Here is a 21,230-nt window from a genome sequence, read left to right as displayed (position 1 = left end):
GACCGATGAGTCTCACCTGTACAACACTGCAGGAGCATCCACTGTTACGTCACCTTCCTCACCTGAATAAGAAGCAGCGCTGACGGCATTAACTGCAGAGGCGCAGACAGCAGCACAGCAGGGGTATCTTCAGCAACACATTACCCTCACCTTTGAATTAAATCTGAATCAGTCACAGAGAAAAATGAAAGAGAGAAAAACTGTTTTTTCTGCTGTGGATTAGAGACACACACAGAAAAGCACATGGATGAGTTTTACTGAGAAGGGACTCTGGAGGAGAAGGTGATAAACTATGAACACCAGTGCATGACGTCTTCCCATTGTGTGTGTGTGTGTGTGTGTGTGTGTGTTCTCAATCTACTTATCTGCTGCTGTGATGATGCTGTGCGACGTAGGCTACAAGGGTGAGTGTGTGTGAGGGAAGATTACTGCTGTATGAGGAGTGCACAGTGGCACAACAGAGAGGAGGGAGGCGAGACTGCAGCGTCACCAGATTCACTTTTACTGTTTTCAGGCGATTAAATCACGCGGTCTCATGTGATGTGACGTTTTTCTCGCGCTTAATAACTCAGACTGCAGAGAAACACCAGGAGGGTGTTATCTCAACACATCAGCATCACACCGGCTGCAACAGCCTCGCTGCTGCTGCCCGGATCTTCTGTGAGCCGCACTTTGCAGCACAGATTTCTACGATGTATTACAGCAGAAAAGTCTATGGTATATATATTCGTCTGCACTGATCTGTTTTAACGGGAAGGTTTGGACTTTCTAGCACTTACAAACTTTAGTTCTGTCATACAGGACATGGCTGATCTCATGCTGTTGTATTATTTGGCTGATAAAAAGGTCAAATGCTGTTTTTTTTTATTATTAAATGAGTTTGTTCCTTCACTTTGCCCTTTAGAAATTAAAAACGTGTTCAGCCGAGGTCTTCCACCTGCAGTGTGCTGTTTTGTCTTGGTGTCGTTGCTGCTGGTCGCCTCAATATTGCTTAGTTAATAATGGCAACCAGGTCTCTTTCTTCTCATAATGTAGCACCATATTCTCATCACACTCGTCATGTAAAAGTACAACTCCAGACAATGTCCAGAACTAATTCTGCCGGACGTAACAGGAGGCTGTCCAAGTCCAAAGTGTTCTCACCTCATCAGAATACTCAGTCTGGTTTAGGGAAAATTAAAAACACTGTGAAAATACGTAATTGTACAGAAAACACAGCCAGCAGTGGTGTTAGTGTGGTCATCTCGTTGAGCGCACAATAAGAGATTTGTTGTGACTTTTTAATACATTTTCTGTGCCGAGCTGGCGGCCACGTTGGCGCTGGTGACGTGTGTGGAGCAAGACGATGTTGTTCACTGAGCTCGATGATATTTCACTGTCTTAATGACAATCAGACACATTATTAACTTGGAATAACTCTCTATTAATCCATGAGACATCCCCGTGTCTGTCTGTCTGTCTGCTGTCTGCATCTCTGACACTGACACCTGCTGGCTGTTTGCTGGAACTAATGACAGGCAAAGAAGACTGGACCAATTAATTAACCCATTTCTTTAGAATGTTACCAATAAATTAACTTGCATCTCTTTGCATAAATGTATAAAACACATTAAGAAAGCTCTTTAACCGCACATTACATTTATGAAACCACTTCTATTGCACATGCGTCCGTCCTTCTTCTTCATTGTTTTTCTCGATATGCCGATAAGTTCTTCCTCACTTGAATGGGAGAGGGTGTCTTTCGCTGCACAGGTTGTGAAGCCCACACAGGCAATGTGATGGTGCACAAAATGCTTTATAAATGTACTAACATGGATTATTGTGCCATAATTAACTGCATGTGATGTACTGTCATCCAGAAAAATACATTTTAAACATTGGCAGGATGTTTTATATCTATCTCTAGATGTGGCATGAAAAACCCCGCGTACACTTCCGCTGTCCTCGTCTCCTCCTGCCTCCGAGTGGCACGGATCGCTCCTCCTACCTGTGAGTGGGCTGCAAGTCAAATTAGCTCTCCGTCATCCTGCTCGCTGAGCGCACCCGAGGCTACTGCGGTAAGATGCGGCGACGCACGACGCCGAGCCGCGGTGGATGAGAGGATGCGCAATGGCCGAGCGAGCGGAGAGAGACACCGAGGACGGATTGAGTCGTGATGCTCGGCTCTGATTCACACGATGGGACAGAGCTGGACGCGTGTTTGACGGATCTGTGGCGCTTGTAGCTCCGGTGGTGCAGGCCGAGCGGAGGGATGCGGTGGCGCTGATCCCGGTGAAGGATGCTCCGGAGCCCGAGGAGGGTTGAATAGGATTCTCCTGTAAACAACCAGGAAGCAGAGAGGCGCTCAGTAGAGGACACTTGGACTGGACTGGAGACACCGAGGCAGCGAGTGAGGTGAGAACCCATCAGACCTTTTCCCTCAGGCGTCCCCTCTCCCATCCAGGACATGGAGGCTGGGGATACTGGTTTTGCTGGTACAGTGTGGTTTGGTGGTTCATCTCCATCACACACAGGCTGCTGATGTGAGCAGGCTGCCTGCACAAAACCTGTTTTCACCGCTTTATTGAGTCACTCTGGGTAAAATCCTGTTGACATGAGGAGTGGATTTATGGATTTGTGTCCACCTGCCTCTCATCTTCTTCTCTTTTCTGTCTCATTTGGATGGTTGTGTACGGCTGATGCAACAACAAATCTAATTGGCACGACGGTGGACATGGTGTGAATGCTGGATTTTATATTTTTTTTAAAAATAAGGCCCGTCTGTGTAGGAGTGGTATGAAAAGGAGCCACTTGGATTCAAATGTGTGACCTTTGACAGACTCACACCCCCTCAAACAGGAGAGCTGTAATCCAGTGAGCCCGAGCGAAGACACAGAATCACTTTCATCTCTGTGTGAAATGAAACATTTCTCATTTATGTTTTCTTTACATCTGCTTTCTTAATAATCAGAAACCAAAATAATGGCTTGTGAATCTTCCCGGCATTTCATGTGAATCATTTTGGGGTGCGTGTGCTTTGGTATTGACGAGTCTTTAATTTCCTCGTTGCAGGTTGTTTTGTGACGGCTGAGTCAGTCCTCGGTGCCAACAGGGAGGGCGGTGAAGCTCTGAAGACGTCGCCGCCGAGCAGAAGAAAACAAACTTCTCATTATCGTCTCTGTCAGCGGCTCTGACGAGCTGCACGTCTGACCTGGGCGTCTGTTTTCTTCTTCAGGATACTCTCAAAGTTACGGACGATAAAGAGACACAGAAGCACAACTCCAGCTCGCCGTCAGGAACACAACCGATTCTGCTTTTTGTTTTTATTCTATTTCTGTTCAGAGACCTCAGATGTCGCCAGAATGAACTGTTAAAACGAGATTCGCAGGAGAGTCAGCGCTCTCTTGCAGGGTCAAGTGAATATTTTCTCCTTTGTCGGACAGAATTAGTACGATTTCATCTATTTCATAATGCCTAGTGTATTTTTTCCTAACTATGATATTTTTACCTTTGAGCTGCTGCGCTCTGAATCAAGAATAGACTCTTGATGGTGTCGGCGTGCCCTCTCACCTGACAGGCTGCATTTTGATAAAAAGATAAATGAGGCCAACAACGAGCACCATGCTCCAGCAGAACAACAACAACAACTACCCCTGTCTGAACGTGTCCAGCTCCACCCGGGAGATGCTGCAGAAGTGCTCCAGGGCCTCTCTGCCCTTCCCCAGCCGACTGGAACTGGGTCTGGGTGACCTGCCCCTGATCCGGGGGCTCCGAGCCTGGGCCCTGTGCTCCAAGAACCGCCGGAAGGCCGGTGGTCTTCTAGGAGGAGGACAAGCTCCCATAGCTCCTCCTGCAGGCCGTGGAGGGTTGACTTCCTGCCCGAGGCCTGCGGATGTGTACCTGAGCGGGGAGTGGGGTCGGATGGGGTACGGGCTTCCTTTGGGGCTGGACGCTGGGCAGGCTGGGATTGGAGCTTTGGTGACGGTCGCCACTCTGAAGACCTCAGAGGGCAGCGGGAAGACGCAGACTCAATGCCTCTTCCTCCGGACTGAGAAAGGGAGTTGTTTGTACTCGACAGCTAAGCCAGGTTCTGGTGCAGCCTCCAGTGTGGTTGGAGGATGGCTGAGAGGGAAGACAGGAGGTGGGGGAGGAGGAAGCAGAGACACCCCAGCAGGGAGGAGGGATCATGGGCCAGCTCCTCCAGCACAGACCGGAGCAAACCGGGTTAGAGTGCGATCTGGCCGGAGATGGAGGAAGTCCTGCAACGCGGCAGGCCGGGAGAAAGCAGGCGTGAGCAGAGAGAGGCAGCAGAGCAGCAGGGAGGATCCTGCTGGAGAAATCACTCTGGAAGAAAGGCAGGAAGAGCGAGACAAAGGAGGCCCGGACAGTAAACAGTTCCCCAGCCCACAGCAGGACATCAGGAGAGCCAGGCAGGAGAAAGAGGGAGCACTCAGAAGTCCCAGATGCTGCCACAATGCCTCCCCCAAAACCTGCACTCAGTGTGGAAAGAGAGCATTGAGGAGGGGAAGCCAGGATGAACACGACGGAGGTGAAAGTCCAAGAAGAGGAATCCAAAACAGGCTGAACGGTGAGGTGAGGGGAATGAGGAAGGAGACGCATAAGAATGAGGAGGAGGAGGAGGAGGGAGGCCTTCGCACTTTAGAGTTGGAGTCCTCTAACCCTGTGTTGGCTCCACCAAACCCTGAGCCAGAATCAAACCACTCTCATGCAGAATCCCACAGCGGACGCGGTGTCGAAGTGGAGAGCAATGAGCCGAGGACGCAAACCTCCCACAGCAAGGACGACTGTTCAGAGAAAGAGGAGGATACAAACTGCAGCCTTTCTGAGCTGGATACATCAAGACATAACAGAGACTTTGGTGACAGAAAACCAAAAGAAAATCCCTTTGAAGAAGTAGAAGCGACTGTAAATGGATTTTCTGATCATGCGGAGGAGCACCGAGAGCCCGACAAAGGATCGGAGAGGGTGGATGTCGACGAGGAGGAAGGGGGCATCAGTCAGCCTCCTGACGAAGTCTCGGTGGTATCCAACTGTTGCCGGGACGTCTCTGCCTCCACCTGCCCGGCCTCCATCAGCACCCCAACCTCCACCGAGCCCTCCACTCCTGTAGAGGGCAGCACCTGCACTGCTGACCACGAGAGTTGTGGTGTTTTGAGAGAGGAAGGGAACAGCAAAGAAGATCACCTTGAGGGGTGTCAACAAGGGGCGTCAGGCTGCGAGATCCTGGGCAAAGAAGAACCGGATGTTGGCGGATTAAAGCAACAAGAACCAACCTGCGTGGCTGACGAGGACGACACTGTGAACGAGAACAGAAAACCTCTGTTTGTCTTTGAGAATGTGAAATACGGTGGCCAGCTAGAGGTGAGAGATGCTTCACCTCTTAGACATGGCGGGCCCCCCATCTTTGAGAAAGACGAGGGAATTGTAACAGGAAACCGTTGCGACCATAGTACGACTGAGCTTTGCGGAGCAGAGCGAGGAGACTGGCTGCTGTGGGAGAATAGAGAAGAGGAGTCACAGGAGGAGAATACAGAGCAGAGAGTAAATCCTGAGGACGGGGATGAAGCTTTTTGGAGGAGGGAGAGCACCCGTGGCGAACCGGACGATGGGGATGGTAGAGGTGATGACGACAAAAAACAACACACCGTGGAGGACGTTTTTGACAATACCACACAGGAGGAGGATGAAGAAGTAGTAAACGGTGCACTTGGAGACAGTTGGGGGTTTCAGGAGTCAGCAGATGGACTGGAGGGTGGAGACACCTGTGGACAAACAAGCATCGCCCGAGCAAACGGAGAGACCGGCACTAACGTCACTAATGTCGCCTGTGCTGATCCCTCCACCTCCCTTGTGCTCTCCCTGGCTAATCCGCCCCCCTCTCTGCCCCCCCTGGGATCCATGGCAACCGGCCTGCCCTGTCTGGAGGCAGAGGTTGAGGAGGAGGAGGAGGAGGAGGAGAAGGAGGAGGAGGAAGGGCTCAGAGTGACGGCGGGAGCTGGAGAAGGAGGCCAGGAAGGGAAGAGGAGGCACGGGAGCGAGCTGGAGCAGCAGGGCGAGGAGGAGAGGGGCTCCACCGTGGCCACTGAGGAGGGGAGGAAGGAGGAGGAGGAGGAGGAGGAGGAAGATGAGTTTGGAGTGTTCATGCAGGCGGAGGGCGAACCGGCCTGGAGCGAGGGATCGACCATGTCTGCCTCAGTGCCTTGTGGGAGCAGAGAGAGTGTTGGTGAGTCTCATGTCTTTCTTTCTTTCTTTCTTTCTTTCTTTCTTTCTTTCTTTCTCTCTCTTTCAGTATCTCTCCCCCCCCTGTGGGAGCTTGAGTAAGTCTGTCTTTCTGTTTGCAAAATAGGACAGAGGGTCTTTTGGTTAAAGCCAACAAAGCAGAAGACGTTGAAAGGCTTCAGAAGTAGAGCAGAGACTTTCAGAGACGTCAGAAACATCCAGATTTAGCGACGTAAAAATATCAGCACTTTGTGAGTTGTTTCTGGGGAGGTGCAGAGTATTAGTGCAGTTGTAACCTTTTGTACCATTTCAGGAATGCATATACCTCCACACACTCTGTTTTAAAGGGCCACACCAGCAGTTTCCCAATGTTTCAGCCCCTTTGCTGCAAGCCACATGCAGGACTGTTGTCTTCACTGTGGATTTATTTCAGTTCTTAGGTCTATAAACTCCAGAAATTGTTAAAAATGTCTTTCAGTTTTTTTCTCAAAGCATCATCAAATATATTGTTCTGTCCTTAACCCAAGAATGTTCAGTTTATTCTCATAGAGGAGGAAATAAACTAGAAAATATTCACATTTGAGAAGCTGGAATCAGAGAATTTCACTCACTTGATTATCAAAATAGCTGAGAGCAAATCAATTAATCGACTCATCATTGCAGCATAGTGCCAGAAACTTTAATGAAGGCCGCCTTCATCAAAAACCCAAAAAGCAACACAAAAAACTAAATTCCTCAGCTGCTTTACGCGCAACTGAGATGTAACACTGACAAACAATGCTGCAGACTTTATATAATGGACTAAGCATCCTGAGGAAGTGTACGACTGTATAGGGTTACACGTGGGACGAGCTATTTCAGACGCTGCTGGTTCCGGAAGTCCTGCTCACTTTTCCCATTGACAGCATGATGTGACTCACAGTTCTTGGATCCACATGAAAGTCTCCCGGTTAAATCGGAAGTACTTCAGATGAGCAACTGCGAAAAAAAACTTTTCTATAGGGAAAAGTTGAAGGTGCAAACTTTTGGGTTAAACAGAAACACAGTGGACGCTGGGCCTCCAGAGCAAAAACACAAAATAGAAGCAGATTCGCCCAGAGTACACTTTATAACACACATGACGCAGACACACATGCACCTTTGAGTCTCTGTTCCCTTTTGTTTTTCTCTAACAGTGTTAATCGGTCTTTGTGTTCCCTCATTATGCTGCTTTTAGCTAATCACCAAAGTCCAGTTCTCACCGCGGGGCCAAACGGGGCTAAGCCGGGTTTTTACTCATGATTCATTTCTTCTCCGCTGATTCCACCTGAACGCATTTCTGCAATCACTTGAACATATTGGAGTATTAATTAGCAGAAAGGGCGGCTTCCATTGAGAGAAGGTGCTTAGCGTGATTTGATTTGTGTTGAATGAGCATTCCAGTGATTTTTGCCAAATTTAGCGTGTAAAGTTTTGCCTCACCCAAAGTTACAACAGTGTATTTCTGCGCGTCATCTTTGGTTTAATTTACTGAGGTTTGGAAAGATTCCCATCACTCTGGATAATCCCCAGATAAGGGACTTAAAGAGACAGTTCACCTCTAAATAAAAGAAAAAACGAATTTTCCCTCTGACCTGTACTTCTGTTTATCCACCTAGATTGTTTTGATGTGAGTTGTCGAGGTTTGGAGATATCGGCTGCAGAGATGTCTGCCTTCTGTCAAACGTAATGGAATTACACGGCGCTCAGCTCACGGTTTTCAAAGCACCCAAACATACATTTTTTAAAAACTCACCAGAAATGTCTCCTTCCAGAAATCATTACTCGTTACTCAAGAAAATCCCTGTTGTGATCATGTAGGAACTATTTTCTTTCTAGTGAACTACTTCCTCCAGCCGTTTCGTTGTGCAACAGGAAACGTGCTTCTACTCAACGACCAGGATGTAAACATTAATGGTGTCCTCCTCGGGTGTTAAAATAAAGCTCCTAGTTTGCGAAAATGTTGAGCCATGACGTGAAATCTATGCGATCTGCAGTAAAGTGCCTGAAACATGTTAAAACCACAGGTATGACTCATGAAAGCTGCTGGACGCTCTCCAGTCAGGAGCTTTCTCCGGTTGACTGATAACGCTTTTAATCTTGTGATAAACACGGAGAGTTGTTTCTCGCCCTGATAAGAACCACTTGGCCCTGCAGTGAAATGAGACTCCAGTCTGCCCTGACCTGAATTCCTAACCGATCTCTCGCTACAAAGTATTAATCATTCAGAGCTGGGTTAAGGGAGGGTGGAGGAGGCAAAACAGGGCCTGGGACTCTAAGCCCCCGTTTAGCCTCAGGTAATGGGGCAAACGGGTGAAATTCACACAAACACACACACACACACACACACACACAATGAAGACTGAAGTGTCTGATAGACGCATCGTGCAGCGTCTGAGCAATAAAAGGTAATGTATTAAGGCGTTCAGGCGGCAGGCATCAAAGAGAGACAAATATTCAGCGACATGTTTCCTCGCAGCGGGACGCCGCAGTGAGATTAAGTCAAACACACAAACACAAAGACTCCCGGTGCGGCAGGTAACCTTTCAGCAACAGCAGGCGACACACAACACAGTGAGACACAAATGTTCACCAAATGTCAGGGTTCGGGCGGATACACATCCGGTACGAGGGGCGGGTGGTTGATGCCTTTTTCAGGTGTGTCGGTATGTTTTCAAAACCAGCTGACTGCTTCAGTGCAGTGTAGGTTTAGTTGGTCGTCCATTGAGGTCGTCCGATTGAGGTCAGAGCTGCTGGAAACATGGCGGCTACTCGCAGCACACACCACAACACTAACAGAGACATCTACAACAGACACTGTGCTATTAACTGTGTGTGTGTGTGTGTGTCTGCAAACAGCACTTGGAAACCACGCCATCACCGGGGAGTCGACCCACTGGACACCAGGCTGGACGGACAGCTCGTTCCACCAATCAGACGACAGCTGGTCAGCCTTTCCTCAGGTTTTGTCGGATGAACGTCGGGACGTCGCGGGACAGTGGTGGCCGACCAGCGCCGTGGAGGAGAGCCGAGGCCGACTCCTGACCAATCAGAACCTGGTACAGTTGTTCTTCTGTGCTCAGCCTTCAGATCTTCTTTCTGTTTCAGTTTCAGTTTCATCCGTTTCTTGGAAAAAAAACTTACCGGGTTTTCATCATTGTGTCCGTGTCAAATAGATAAATCAAATAGTGGACACACAAGAAATCGATGCAGCAGAACCGGAGACCTTAGTAGTTTGATAAAAAGATAAACTACTGTTTTTCTTCCTTGCTCTTCATTCCGACAATCCAGATTTTCTTTTTCCAGCAACAGTCTTCGGCTCCACAGGACCTGGAAGCAGACACTGTTTATAAAATCAGCGCGCTATAATAAGCCGCGGAACAAAAGATAAACTGTGCCGTCAGTCTGCTAATCCACAGCTTTCCATGTCACTGACTGTGTAAGACTCACTCTGTGTTCTGGCTCAACTTTTCACGTACATTTCTAAATCAGCATTTTTAATTTCCAACAGCTCCCATAAGTTACTTGTAAATTGCTTCAGAACGGGATGAAGGTTGATGAACACAGTGGTTTGTTGATCTGGCTGCGTTTCTTTCTGGTCTATTGATGCCACATTCACTGTAAGAATGTGAATCTCTGTGGAGGATTCCTGTTGAAAGCTGGTGCCAAATTTTAGCCCACGTTCTTTTTAAACCTGATATTTAAAAAAAAAAGACTAAATAAGGTCTCGTGAAGTTTTGTCCAAAACTGTGTTGGTCAAAGAAGAACTCAGACATCACCAATGACTGTTTTAAAGTAACTTTTCCGTCTGAATTCTCTCACTTGTTCAATTTTTGGAAGACACTCTTTGGTTCAGACATTATTTTAAAAATTGGTGGCGAGCACGTCATACTTTTGGGCTTTAGCTGACCTTCTGTTCGGCCTTCGGGCTCAGTTTAAGTCAGGACTGTATTTTTTAAACTATGAGCCTGACCAAAAATGTTTTTCAATTACTGATGCGGAGAATCAGACAGAAAATCGAAGATCCCGAAGTGCCGCTGGTAACGGCAGATCCCCCGGGCCGCTAATGTTGGAGGCAGATTGAAAGTGAAACGTGTTCCGAAGTGAAATATCGCTTCAATAAACCAGGTGCGTCTCAGTCACAGCGGTGGTGCCGTTCAGGTGTTTCTAATGTGGTTTCATCCGTGCAGGAAAACGACTTTAAAAAAGTGAAAATGATGACCTACAAATGCTGGATGTTTTCAGTCACAGCAGGTCGGCTCGAACCTTCTCCAAGAATCTCTAAGAATATTTGAATAAAAACATCCACTAAGAGGTATTTGAGCTGGATTTCATGATTTCATCCTGTCCTCACTTAACACCCAGCTGAGGCCTGAATGTGTTTACAGGCTGGCTGAAGCTCCCCTGAGGCTCTAAAGTAAATCAATAACAACAATAAACCTACAGTATACGAGATGTTTATGTATCCAGACCACTATATTCATCCTGGAGGTGTCCAGTGTAATCTGGTGATAGATTATTTCAGTCAATAATTGTTTAGTCTGACTTTGGTGCATCGTCTTTATCTGTGCGTCCACGTGAAGACGCTTCTTTTGATCAGGATGAAACAAAGCCACACAAAGCAAAACGTCCTGAAAATCAATTCTGCCAAAACATGAATTGTCCTGAGCTCGTGTGGCCGATGGTGCAAATATACCGACTGTCACTCTCAGTAAGACTTCAGATGGACATGTGCAGGCCTGACGGGAGCTGGGGTGATTTTAATTTCACATATCACATATAATGTCTTTGCTCAGGGATTTTGATCTATATGGAGCTCGTACGTCTGTGTGAAACTGCAGTGTAGCTTCTAGAGTTTCATCAGCTGGAGCGGATGAAACTCGTGTCATTACTCGATCAGAAAATGTTGATCAGTGTTTCTTAAAGCCCAAGACGACGACGTCAAACGTCTTGTTTTGTCCACAAACCCAAAGAAAGCAGGAAATATTCACATTTTAAGAAGCTGGAATCAGTTTTGCGATTGATCGATTAATTGTTGAAGCTTAAGTGGATTTTGTGAGAATGTTTTTCTGACCTGAAAGATCACCTGTTAATATCAGTCATCTCATACAATTGGGTAAATCCTGACAAGCTCACAGAATGGTCACAATACAGGTGATTCTAAATGTTGCTAGCTGAGCTGTATTGTATGTGTAGAGAGCTGCATGTATTTACTGCATTTGTAAATGCATGCAGCTCCTCGATGTAAAAAGAGTCTGATCAACGTTCAGAGGAGTTTGCAACAGCAGCGTTTTCCGTCGGTTTGTGGAAGACTCACTTGGCCTCCGCAGATAATAAATTAACAGCACCCAAAAAGCTTCATGATAAAACTTGCTAACTAAGTCCACTGAGGACAAACTACAACCTTACATTGATTTTACATCCACTGGGCTGAAGTGGAGCCCAGGACAACTCCGAGCGCTGCGCCTCGGCCTTATAATGGTATGGAAATAAGAATTACAGCTAAATAATGACCATAAAATAACACCAAGGCTCACAGCGATGGTGCTCACTCATCGCTTACAGAAGCACCTCCTGTAATCGGCCGGTGGCTAAAATGCTCCTGACGTTTATTATGAGAGAGGAGGGAGAATATTTTATCACCCACCTCACACTGTTGTATTGATCCTGCCTGAATGGGGCTTCGCTTCCTAACCAAACCATATGTTCATTATCAGGAAACGTTGGTTCATTTATCATTTAGTCTATGAAACCTCCTGAAAATTGTGACAAAGGCTCATCACAACTTCCCAGAGTCCAGATGATGTCGTCTGATTGCACCCGCCTCTCTGACCTCCTCGGCGGAGGTGATTATGAAGCCTTGTTGTCCCTTTGTCTCCCCACTTTCCTGTTGCCATGGAAACGCAGCCCATCCTGACATAACCCCCGGTGGTTTGGTGACTAAGTTTTTAGACCTGGAATTAGTGAGTATTTTGTAACTCACATTAGACCGGTCCTCCTTTTTTCTCTCTTTGTAAAAGAAGGAGCCGGCGGTGAGCGGAGAGTCTCCCGGCGGACGCTCACCGCTGTGGAAAGATGCAGATGAAAAACGAGCTTCTGCCCAGAGCGGCAGTGAAGGAGAGCGTCGGGAGAAAACTGCTTTTCAAATGAGTTGTTTCATATGCTAATGGTGCCATGAAGAGATGTTTTTTTTGGGGGGGGGGAAATCAAGTATTAACTTCAAATGCGATGAGCTGAAGAGGTTTGGGATAAATCTATCTTGAGCACGGAGGCATCACGTCTGTGGGTGGCATGTTTCAGGCTCCGAGGGACAGTTCACTCAGTCTTTATCTCCTCCTGCTGCACCGAGGGGAAGTCGAGTGATGTTTCCACAAAACAATTTCTGGAGCTTCACAGCGAAACCGTGTTGCAGCATTCTGCTAAGACGGCTGAAGGGAGCTGGGGACTTGTTTTTTAAAAAAAAAAACAAAAACAACAAATCAAGCATAAAATGGCTCCGTACAGCTCATTAATCCAAAGTGTCCTGAAGCCTAGAGAGCCCAGATTGATTTGAAAAGACTTTATTGACGCCCTTTTTAAGCCGAAATCTTCAGTGGAGCTGCTAAACTGACAGCCTGCCCTCATCTGAAGAGGGTGAACGAGCTTGATGGAGTGTCAAAGGTGTACATTTTGGATGTCAGGCTTTCTGGGTACTTGGATTACGTCTGATGAGTTTTATGGAATCATTTCGTGTTGCTATACTGACGGCTGATGTGTCTCTGTGTCTCCTGTAGGCGGCTGTCTTTGCCGAAGCCTTCCCCTCGCTGCCTGCTTCGTCCTCGAGCGACTCCTGCGACCTCGACGCCGTTCCCACACTGACCCAGCTCCTCAGGGGCGAAGCCGGCCAGGACCAGGGGTGAGTAAACGTTAACACACCCAAATCATCGTGATTTACTCTATATGAATCGATCTGCTGCAGCAGTTACCGGCCTTGTCGACACATTCCTCTGATTTGTGACAGGATATATGAGATCCTGCAGAATAATCTCACATGACAGGCTTGTAATCGGCCGCAGGAGAATGACACGGAGGATTCTCCTCTATCTCAAGCTCATTTTTGCTGCAAATCTTATAGTGACTATGACTGAAAAGCAGCATTTTAATGATGAACAAGAGACAAAACATTTGTTTTCTAATGTGGGATATTTTATCCTTTCAAAAAGGAAATTTACCTCATAAATACATTCAAGAATACGACTTCTGGTTCTATTCAAGGTCACAAAAAAGCTTTTCATCACGAGAATTAACATTTTCTACTACAGGAATACTATGAAAATGGAATTCAAATTGAAACTAAAATGTACTTTGGTCTGAAAATATTTATACAGAGAGGAAATCTGGGATTAAGGAAAATAAGAAATGTTATTTTACAGACAGAAAAGGTGTCAGCTGATGTTTATTGTCCCAACGCTCTTTCTAACAATCCTGATCCTTTGTTTCTTGTGACGGTAATAATACAGTATATATGTAAAGTTTATTACTTCACTCACTGTATCCACCTTTGTGAGTTTTCAGTGTCTTAGAGAACGTTTCTGCAGGTTTACCAGCAGTGTTTCTGCCTTCTGTGCCTTCATCCAAGCCAGAGTTTAGACATGGAGAAAAACAAGTACATGTGTTGATGTTTTATTATAAATTGTATCTTGGATTTAAGCACATCGTGTTGTTTTTTTGAGACTGTGACCAATTGTGGCCACCAAGTGGTTACTGTGGTGAACTGCAAGTTGGAGGAAGCCTGTCCTGAAAGCTGTTCAGTGTTGATCATCAGAGGTCACAACGGCAAATAACAAAAAAAGAAAAAACAAGAAAGTGCAGATCAAATTAACAAATGAGGAAAAAATAGTGACGACAGAACAGAAACCACAGAGCCGACAACACAACAGCAGTAACGTCTACCAGGAGGGATCGATGTGATATTTTTATGATGCTTTCATCTTTGTGATTTCTGATGTTTTCCCTTTTTTAAAATTGATTTCGATTTGTTTGAGTGTTTTGTTATTTGCCGTCGTACATGTCAGAGTGACGCCAGCAACGATGTAACCAGCACGGGACATCTGTGTGCCGGAGCAGCCAGTTTCCATTATTTATTATTCATGAACAAAGTAATTAATAATCAGTTCTCGGACAGAATTTACACCATCAAGTCATGCATAAATCATCTAAGGACATTCCTCAGAACATGGAGGATGTTTTTCTGATTCATAACCTTCACTGAAGAGTTGGTATAGAAAACAAAGTGAATATATAAAGTCAAGTGTTTATATTTTTCCAGCTCTGCAACTATAAAACACGTTGACCTCTCTACGCACCCGGCACAAAAGTTCAGATTTAATAGAGAAAATATTCTTTTACACACAGTTTGTGTCTGATACTGAATTTAATCATTCCTTCTTGTGTGTGTGTGTGTGTGTGTGTGTGTGTGTGTGTGTTGTTCGCGTTTGACCCGGCAGCCTGTTGGACAGTTTCCACGACTTGAACAAAATGATTTGCCAGAGATACAAGAGAGCTAACGGCGTGTCTCGTGACCTCCTGCTGAAGACTTTACACCTGGAGCGGCCGCACGCTGTGAGTACAAACTGCGAACGTTCACACCGACAAACATTCACAGTGAGGCCGTTTTTAGAAAAAACAAAGTCTGTCTCGATCACTTGATCCACGACATGTCGAGGTGTTTCAGAACTCTGTCGGAAAACACTTTCAATCACTCGAATGTTACGGTAAAACGCTCTCTCTCTGCTCACTCTCGTGCTTTCTACACATCATTTCACGCGGGGGAGTTTATCGCACAGAGCGCTCGGTGTTCACTTTCAATTTGTGAAGCTTCAGCGTTCGTCAGCGGCGCTTTAACAGCATGTAAAATGAACTGATAGTTCTGTTTGACTGACGGCCCTGAGAGCTGCTGCTTCATTCAAATTAAGTGACGCCGCTACATGCAAAACGCTCGTCACACTTCACAGGCGTAGATAAAATGAGCAGAGCGAGCGGGCCGGTCTCACCGGTGAACCGAAGCATTCTGGGAAAATGCAGAGCACCTGCACTGTGTGTGAATGTGTGGTCTACTGCTGCAGCGAAGCACAGCAGGAATTACCACAGAGTGAAAGGTTCCTCTGCTTAGTGTTTCATCTGTTAATCTCGTCTTTTCTCGACTTAATTGCTTTATGTCGTGTTTGTTAATCATAGAGTATCATACAAACAGAGGCTGCTAGAGCGCCACTGTTTTCATGGTTTAATTTGTGAGATCATATCAACATCTTATCTTAACCGCTGAGAGAATCTTCTTCGTATCAGTGTTGGTCGGTAAAGTCAAAGAACTTTGAGTGGATTAACCGTTTTCAGCCACACCCCGAATCAAGTCGAGCAAAATGTAGTTATATTGACCGTAATCACAGATCACATTGTCTCAGCTGGATTTACATATAGTGTACAGTGAATGACACCCTCTGTTGTCAACAAAATCTCTTCTAGCCAGGAAGGAAAAGTGAATGAACCTCAGGAGGAGAAACAGAGTTATCTGTAGAAGATAAGGAGAAACAAAGAGGGTAAAGAGAGAAGAGAGAGACACACACAGCTTGAGGCACACAGACATAATTAATCTGTGGATTATAATTTGATTAATTGATTAAATTATTCAATCAACTGTTTTAATTATTTAAGAATGGCCTCAACCCTGAGGGGCACAAAACTCTTGCAGGTACAGTTTCTGTCCACCAGTGAATTGATTAATAATCTCCTCACTTCAGCACGTGTGGAGGAACCCGGCGGCTCTGGTGTCGCGTCTGCATCACTGTGTTCTTCTCTTCGCAGGAAAGCAGACCTGCTCCCCGGACAGCCAATCGCCGCCTCTCCCCTGGCCTCCCCTCGGGCAATCAGCACGCTCAGAACGCTGCCGCTAAGCGGCGGCTGTCGTATGACTACAACAGAAACGTCATGGAGTAAGCGTGCGGGCTCGGCGCCGGTCGGACTGCGACGCACCAGGTTTTAGAGACTCTGGATTCGCAACGTGTCGACTGTCTGCTCGTCAAAACACTGACTGACCCTCTGACTCTTTGCACACTCCCTGCTTGTTTAAGCCTGAGCCAGTGAGAAGACGTGACCTGGGTGAAAACGGAGCGACTCTCTTCAGTTCACCTCCCTGCTGTTCATGTAAACTGGTGGAGTGTTTCCATTACACATGTGCCACCGTGTTCCCGCCAACATCCTCCCATCTCCATCCTCCCTCTGGAACCCTGATCACAGCAGGTTGTCAGGGATTGTTTGGAGCGTGATGACCTGCAGTTACAAGTTATTTATCATCACGTTGTTCCTGTTATTTTATCAGCTGAGAGGATTCACATTGTACCTAAATAGAAATAATTCTGTGTCACAGCCGCTGTTTTGGCAAAAACTGTCTTACCGGGTTGAGACAAACAAAAACACTGACATGCGAGGAACTAACTCAGACATATAAAAGCATATATATCACATGATTTCTGCTTTCATTCATGATTTTTGAAGGTCAGCATGCGTGCTGTCTAACTTATCTTTACTGAATAGGCACTAACGGCCTCTCCGAACGTGCAGTCAGCTCACCTCCCTTTTTGTGGATACACGTTTTACCCACTTTTGCTTTGTGCAAATATTGCTATCCAAAATATTCTCTTTGACTCCATAACTTCAAGATTTGTGCTCCAAGTTAACCAATAACACTGACTCCGACATTTCAAGATGACAGCTGACATCAAATTTGCACTTTGGAATAACAGTTATTTAGCGCCGAGCCGCAGTTGATGATCCAGTTCGGTCGTAAAAAAATAAGATAGTCGTTTATATTTCCCACTGAATAAGTCACTGTGAACGAGACATTCATGCAGCAATTTTGTGTAAATTTAAGGAACAGCACTCTGGGAAATTAATATTCAATCATTATCTCCTCACCCGTCTACATGCTGATGGGAAGTCAGTTAAAGTTTCATGATCCACAAATCATTTCTGGAGCTTCGCAGCAAAACAGCGTCGCAGCGTTTCCTCCGTAACAAGTAGCCGGTGACTTGTTTTAAAAAAAGTGGAAAACAACTCAAACAAAAGCAACATAAAATGTCTCCTTACAGCTCCTTCAGTCCCTTCTACATGCCAAAATGTTTTCTGTAGATGCTAAGCTAAAAACGTTAGCGCGCCTCCATCTGACATGTGTGCATGAGTTTGTTTTGTTAGAAAAAAAGACAAAAAAAAAAACAGGCAAGATCTTTTTTGGTGGGCTTGAACTTGTAACTGCTGGGAATCTTTATTCAAACATGACGTGTCAGCGGTCAGTTTTCTGACGGTGTAAAAAACGCCGCGTGGACGCCGACAAATCTCTACAGATCCCAACGTCAGCTGGATCCTTGCAAAAGTCAAAGCTCAGCCTTGTTTCTGAATGAAAATCATGTGATCGACCTGGAGGTCAAGTGTTATTTCTACCTGCAGAATGAGTCTTAACGTTTTTAATTTACATTTTGCAAAATGATGCATGTGCTTTCATTGTGTATTTGCGACGGAAAAAAAAAAAAAAGCCAATGGCGGACAGGAATGAATCTTTGAATTATTTTTGGTTCCTCAGAGAAACAAGTTTGTCTTCCAGTTAGTGCCAACAGGAACACCAATGAAAGTGCCAATGTTTACGAGGTCCCAGAAGCAGAGCCGACACATTCAGGAGGAAACCTGGTCGCCTCCTGGTTCTCAGACACGCCGAAGTGGACTCACAAACACAAAAACATCTGGCACACGATGCTCTTCTCTTCTCCGTCTTTCTGTCCGGCTTCCTGTCTGCCTCTCTCCTCCTTCAGCACACTCACAGTTGAGTCCACTTCACGGGCAAAACTTGAATCTAGCTGCCAATCAAAACAATGTTTTTATGAGAATATTGTTCACACTCTGACCATGTCAACGATCCACTGTACATTTTTAATTTAGACATAATATCACGTAGCGTCACCCCGGAAAGTTTTTTTGTTTCGCTGTATATTCCACTCGTCAACTCGACCGTTTGTGATGATATTCAGAAAGGTGTGTGTGTGTGTGTGTGTGTGTGTGTGTGTGCGTGTGTGTGAAGAAAAATATTTTCTGATCTGTTCAAATGAGGGAGAACGACTTGTCGCCTTGTTAACTGATGTAATAAATCGATACTGTGTGATGGCTGACAGCGTCCTCGTGAAAATCTGTGGCCAGGGCAGCACAATTTGTCCAAATGTGTTGATTTAAAGCTGCATGAAGAGACAAACCACTATGATTTTTTTTTTGTAATCAAAGAGAGCGATGACCAACATGTGGAACTAAAACTTCGGATAAGCAGCGATGGTTTGTAGCCAAGTTTAATCCAATCTGTACTTTGAGGTACTTGATTATTTCCATTTTCTGGTATTTCCACTTTTCTTTTATTCCACGTTTATTTGATAACATTAGTTGTTTTTCCCATTGCTGAACGCGATGATCAGCCAGAACCATATTCAGTCGCTCCCTGAATACACTCATGCTGATTTTTAGATAACAAGTCAGTCCTGGGCAGGATTATAGGGTCAGACTCATGACTAGGTTTGAAACAAGTACTCGGTACAGATAATGTACTTTTCATCGGCATCATCCGTAAAATGTGTTTATATCTGTACTCATGGTGAAAGAAAATCTACATGGGTTAACCGACTGAAGTTCATTCCCTCAAGTTTATTTAAATTGTTCTCTCCTGATCAACGCAGCTCAATCTAAAGCTTTAAACTAACTTCTGGTTAGTCCCACTCGGTCTTACTTGCTCAGCCCGACTCATGACCAAAGTCTTATTCATCACGATGCTGTTGTGTTTCTCTACAAGCAACATTCTGCAGGATTATTCTGACTTCATGCTGCTACAGCAAAATGCATCTAGGAGGCGCCAACTGTTGAAAATTTGGGGAAACTGTTGCAGCAAAATAGTACGACACATCAATAAAATCATGTGAATATATGCTGTGTGCCAAATTGGGGGAATTTTGGAAGAGGAGGGATTCAAAAAACTATTTTGTAGAAAGTTAAAAGTCGCTGCTGAGCTGGTGGAAACCTCCTGGTCACAAGTTTATAATTGCTTTGTGCTTGAGGGCAGATCACCACAGTCACCCAACAACTGCAAGTACACAGAGAAACAAACATAAAACAGGACACATAATGACTTCTTCTACTGGGACTCTAAACAACACGTTGTGTAACGGGTTAAGATGTGTGTTCACTCACTCTTTGTGCAGACAATCACAAGCATAGTGAACCAGATCAACTGATGTGAGTCATATCTTGGTTGTGATATCTTTGCATATCACTGGATAAAGCCGGCTATATATAGTCTACATTTCAAAAGCTCAGGATTTCCTTGAACAGATCAAATGTATATTCAGTTGCAGGTCGGGCGGTTTGTCTTGCAGCACTGCTCAGGAAACTCCACGACGTCAGAGTGTGAAGACATCGACTGGTTAACAAAAGCCGGCGTCTCTCCTCGGTGAGATCAAGAGAAGCGGCTCTGCGGTCCAGAGGGAGTTAAAACACTTTATTTGCTGAGTCAGAGCAGCTGCCTGCTTGCTGCACCGTGATAGCACAGCTTTGTACTGCGTGGTAGGAACAGGCCGATGGGCAGCAGACCGCCCTGACCTCAGTTTACACTGCATGAATCACCCGGTCTTTTTATATAAAACACCACAAACAAGACGGAGATTACCTCCAGGAGAAACTAACAGCATGCTGAAGGTGCTATTTTGTGCCTGGCAACCTGACTGCTAAAACAAATGGCAGGTTACAGCTCGACGACTCAGGACTCAGACAGGAGCAGCTGGAATTTAACTTTCATTAAGCCGTACTTGAAGGATGATTATAGGAGAAGGGCTATACAGTATAATATCATGACATCACAGTCAGGAAGATCTAATCTCAGTATCACCACAACATGTTGCTCTTAAACTTTGTTCTTTCTACAGAATAAACACATGAGATATAATGTTTTCATGAGTGAGATTTTGGAGGATTTTGTTATCTTCCGACAGAGCTACGCTAGCTATTCCCCCCATTTCCAGTCTCTATGCTAAGCTAAACAGCTGCTGGATGTTGCTGCATCCCGTACAGCCACAAGGGATCTAACTTTTAAAAAGAACATATTTGATCTCCAACATGTGTTGGAGTGGACGTATAATTTTTGCATGCAGCTCGTCCATAATATTCCGGAGCAGCGTGCAGCCACAACACAACATGACAGGGAAGGAACCGACTGCAGCTCTGAGGAAACACGACATCCGAATTCCAGACATCTAAATCCAGGATGTGAAGAGACTGACACGTACAAACATATCAATACTGGAGCTGCCCACAATGAATCATTTCTACTTATCATCCATACATTTGGTCAGTTTCATAGTAAATGTTGGAACAACTCTGTGTTTGTGCGAGCTAATCTCGTGTGAAAAAACAATCAGGCCATCGGGGATATCAGGGGATCTTTGAACTGACTCACCAGGGTTGTTCAAGGTCAGCCTGATGCTCGCTCACAGAAAAAACTCTGACACACAAAACTAATGAACAATAACATGAAGTGACAAAATAACTCAGCAGGTTTTAAGAACTCTCGCTGAGTCGCGTTAAGGATGTACAGATGTTGATTTACACCGAACCCTCCGTGCAGAATGATGTCACTGACTCAAACTGAGAGCCGGAGCCAGACGAGAGCACAGAGGAGGGCGCGGGTCACATCTGGATCAGAAAACATGAACATGAAACATGCTAAAAGCAGAAATCAGGATATAATATATGAGAAAAACACAGGAGGCTGGAACACCTTAGAGAGATATGTATGTATGTCCACACACACCTGTCACCTGTGAAAAGATGGCAGCCGGGAGTGACACATTTACCCCGTTTTGGACGAGGCCAAGAAAATAAGATTGATACACAGATAAATGAACCTGATTATAAACTATTAGTTGCAAAAGCCAATG

At 45.5% G+C, this 21,230-nt stretch overlaps 1 protein-coding gene across 1 annotated transcript; it reads left to right on the top strand.

Moving 5' to 3' along the window:
- The first annotated feature begins 1,986 nt into the window (after positions 1-1,986).
- On the top strand, positions 1,987-18,426 carry LOC115571013 (uncharacterized). Its single transcript, XM_030399993.1, has 6 exons — positions 1,987-2,394; positions 3,052-6,223; positions 9,097-9,296; positions 13,011-13,132; positions 14,724-14,838; positions 16,078-18,426. The coding sequence occupies exons 2-6, from the start codon at positions 3,580-3,582 to the stop codon at positions 16,207-16,209; spliced, it is 3,213 nt and encodes a 1,070-aa protein (XP_030255853.1). The 5' UTR covers positions 1,987-2,394; positions 3,052-3,579; the 3' UTR covers positions 16,210-18,426.
- The last annotated feature ends 2,804 nt before the right edge of the window (positions 18,427-21,230 follow it).

Source organism: Sparus aurata, chromosome 2 (genome assembly GCF_900880675.1).
Source record: "Sparus aurata chromosome 2, fSpaAur1.1, whole genome shotgun sequence".
Classification (NCBI taxonomy): Eukaryota; Metazoa; Chordata; class Actinopteri; order Spariformes; family Sparidae; genus Sparus; species Sparus aurata.
The sequence above is the reverse complement of the archived record's forward strand: the minus strand, read 5'-3'. Positions and strand labels throughout refer to the sequence as shown.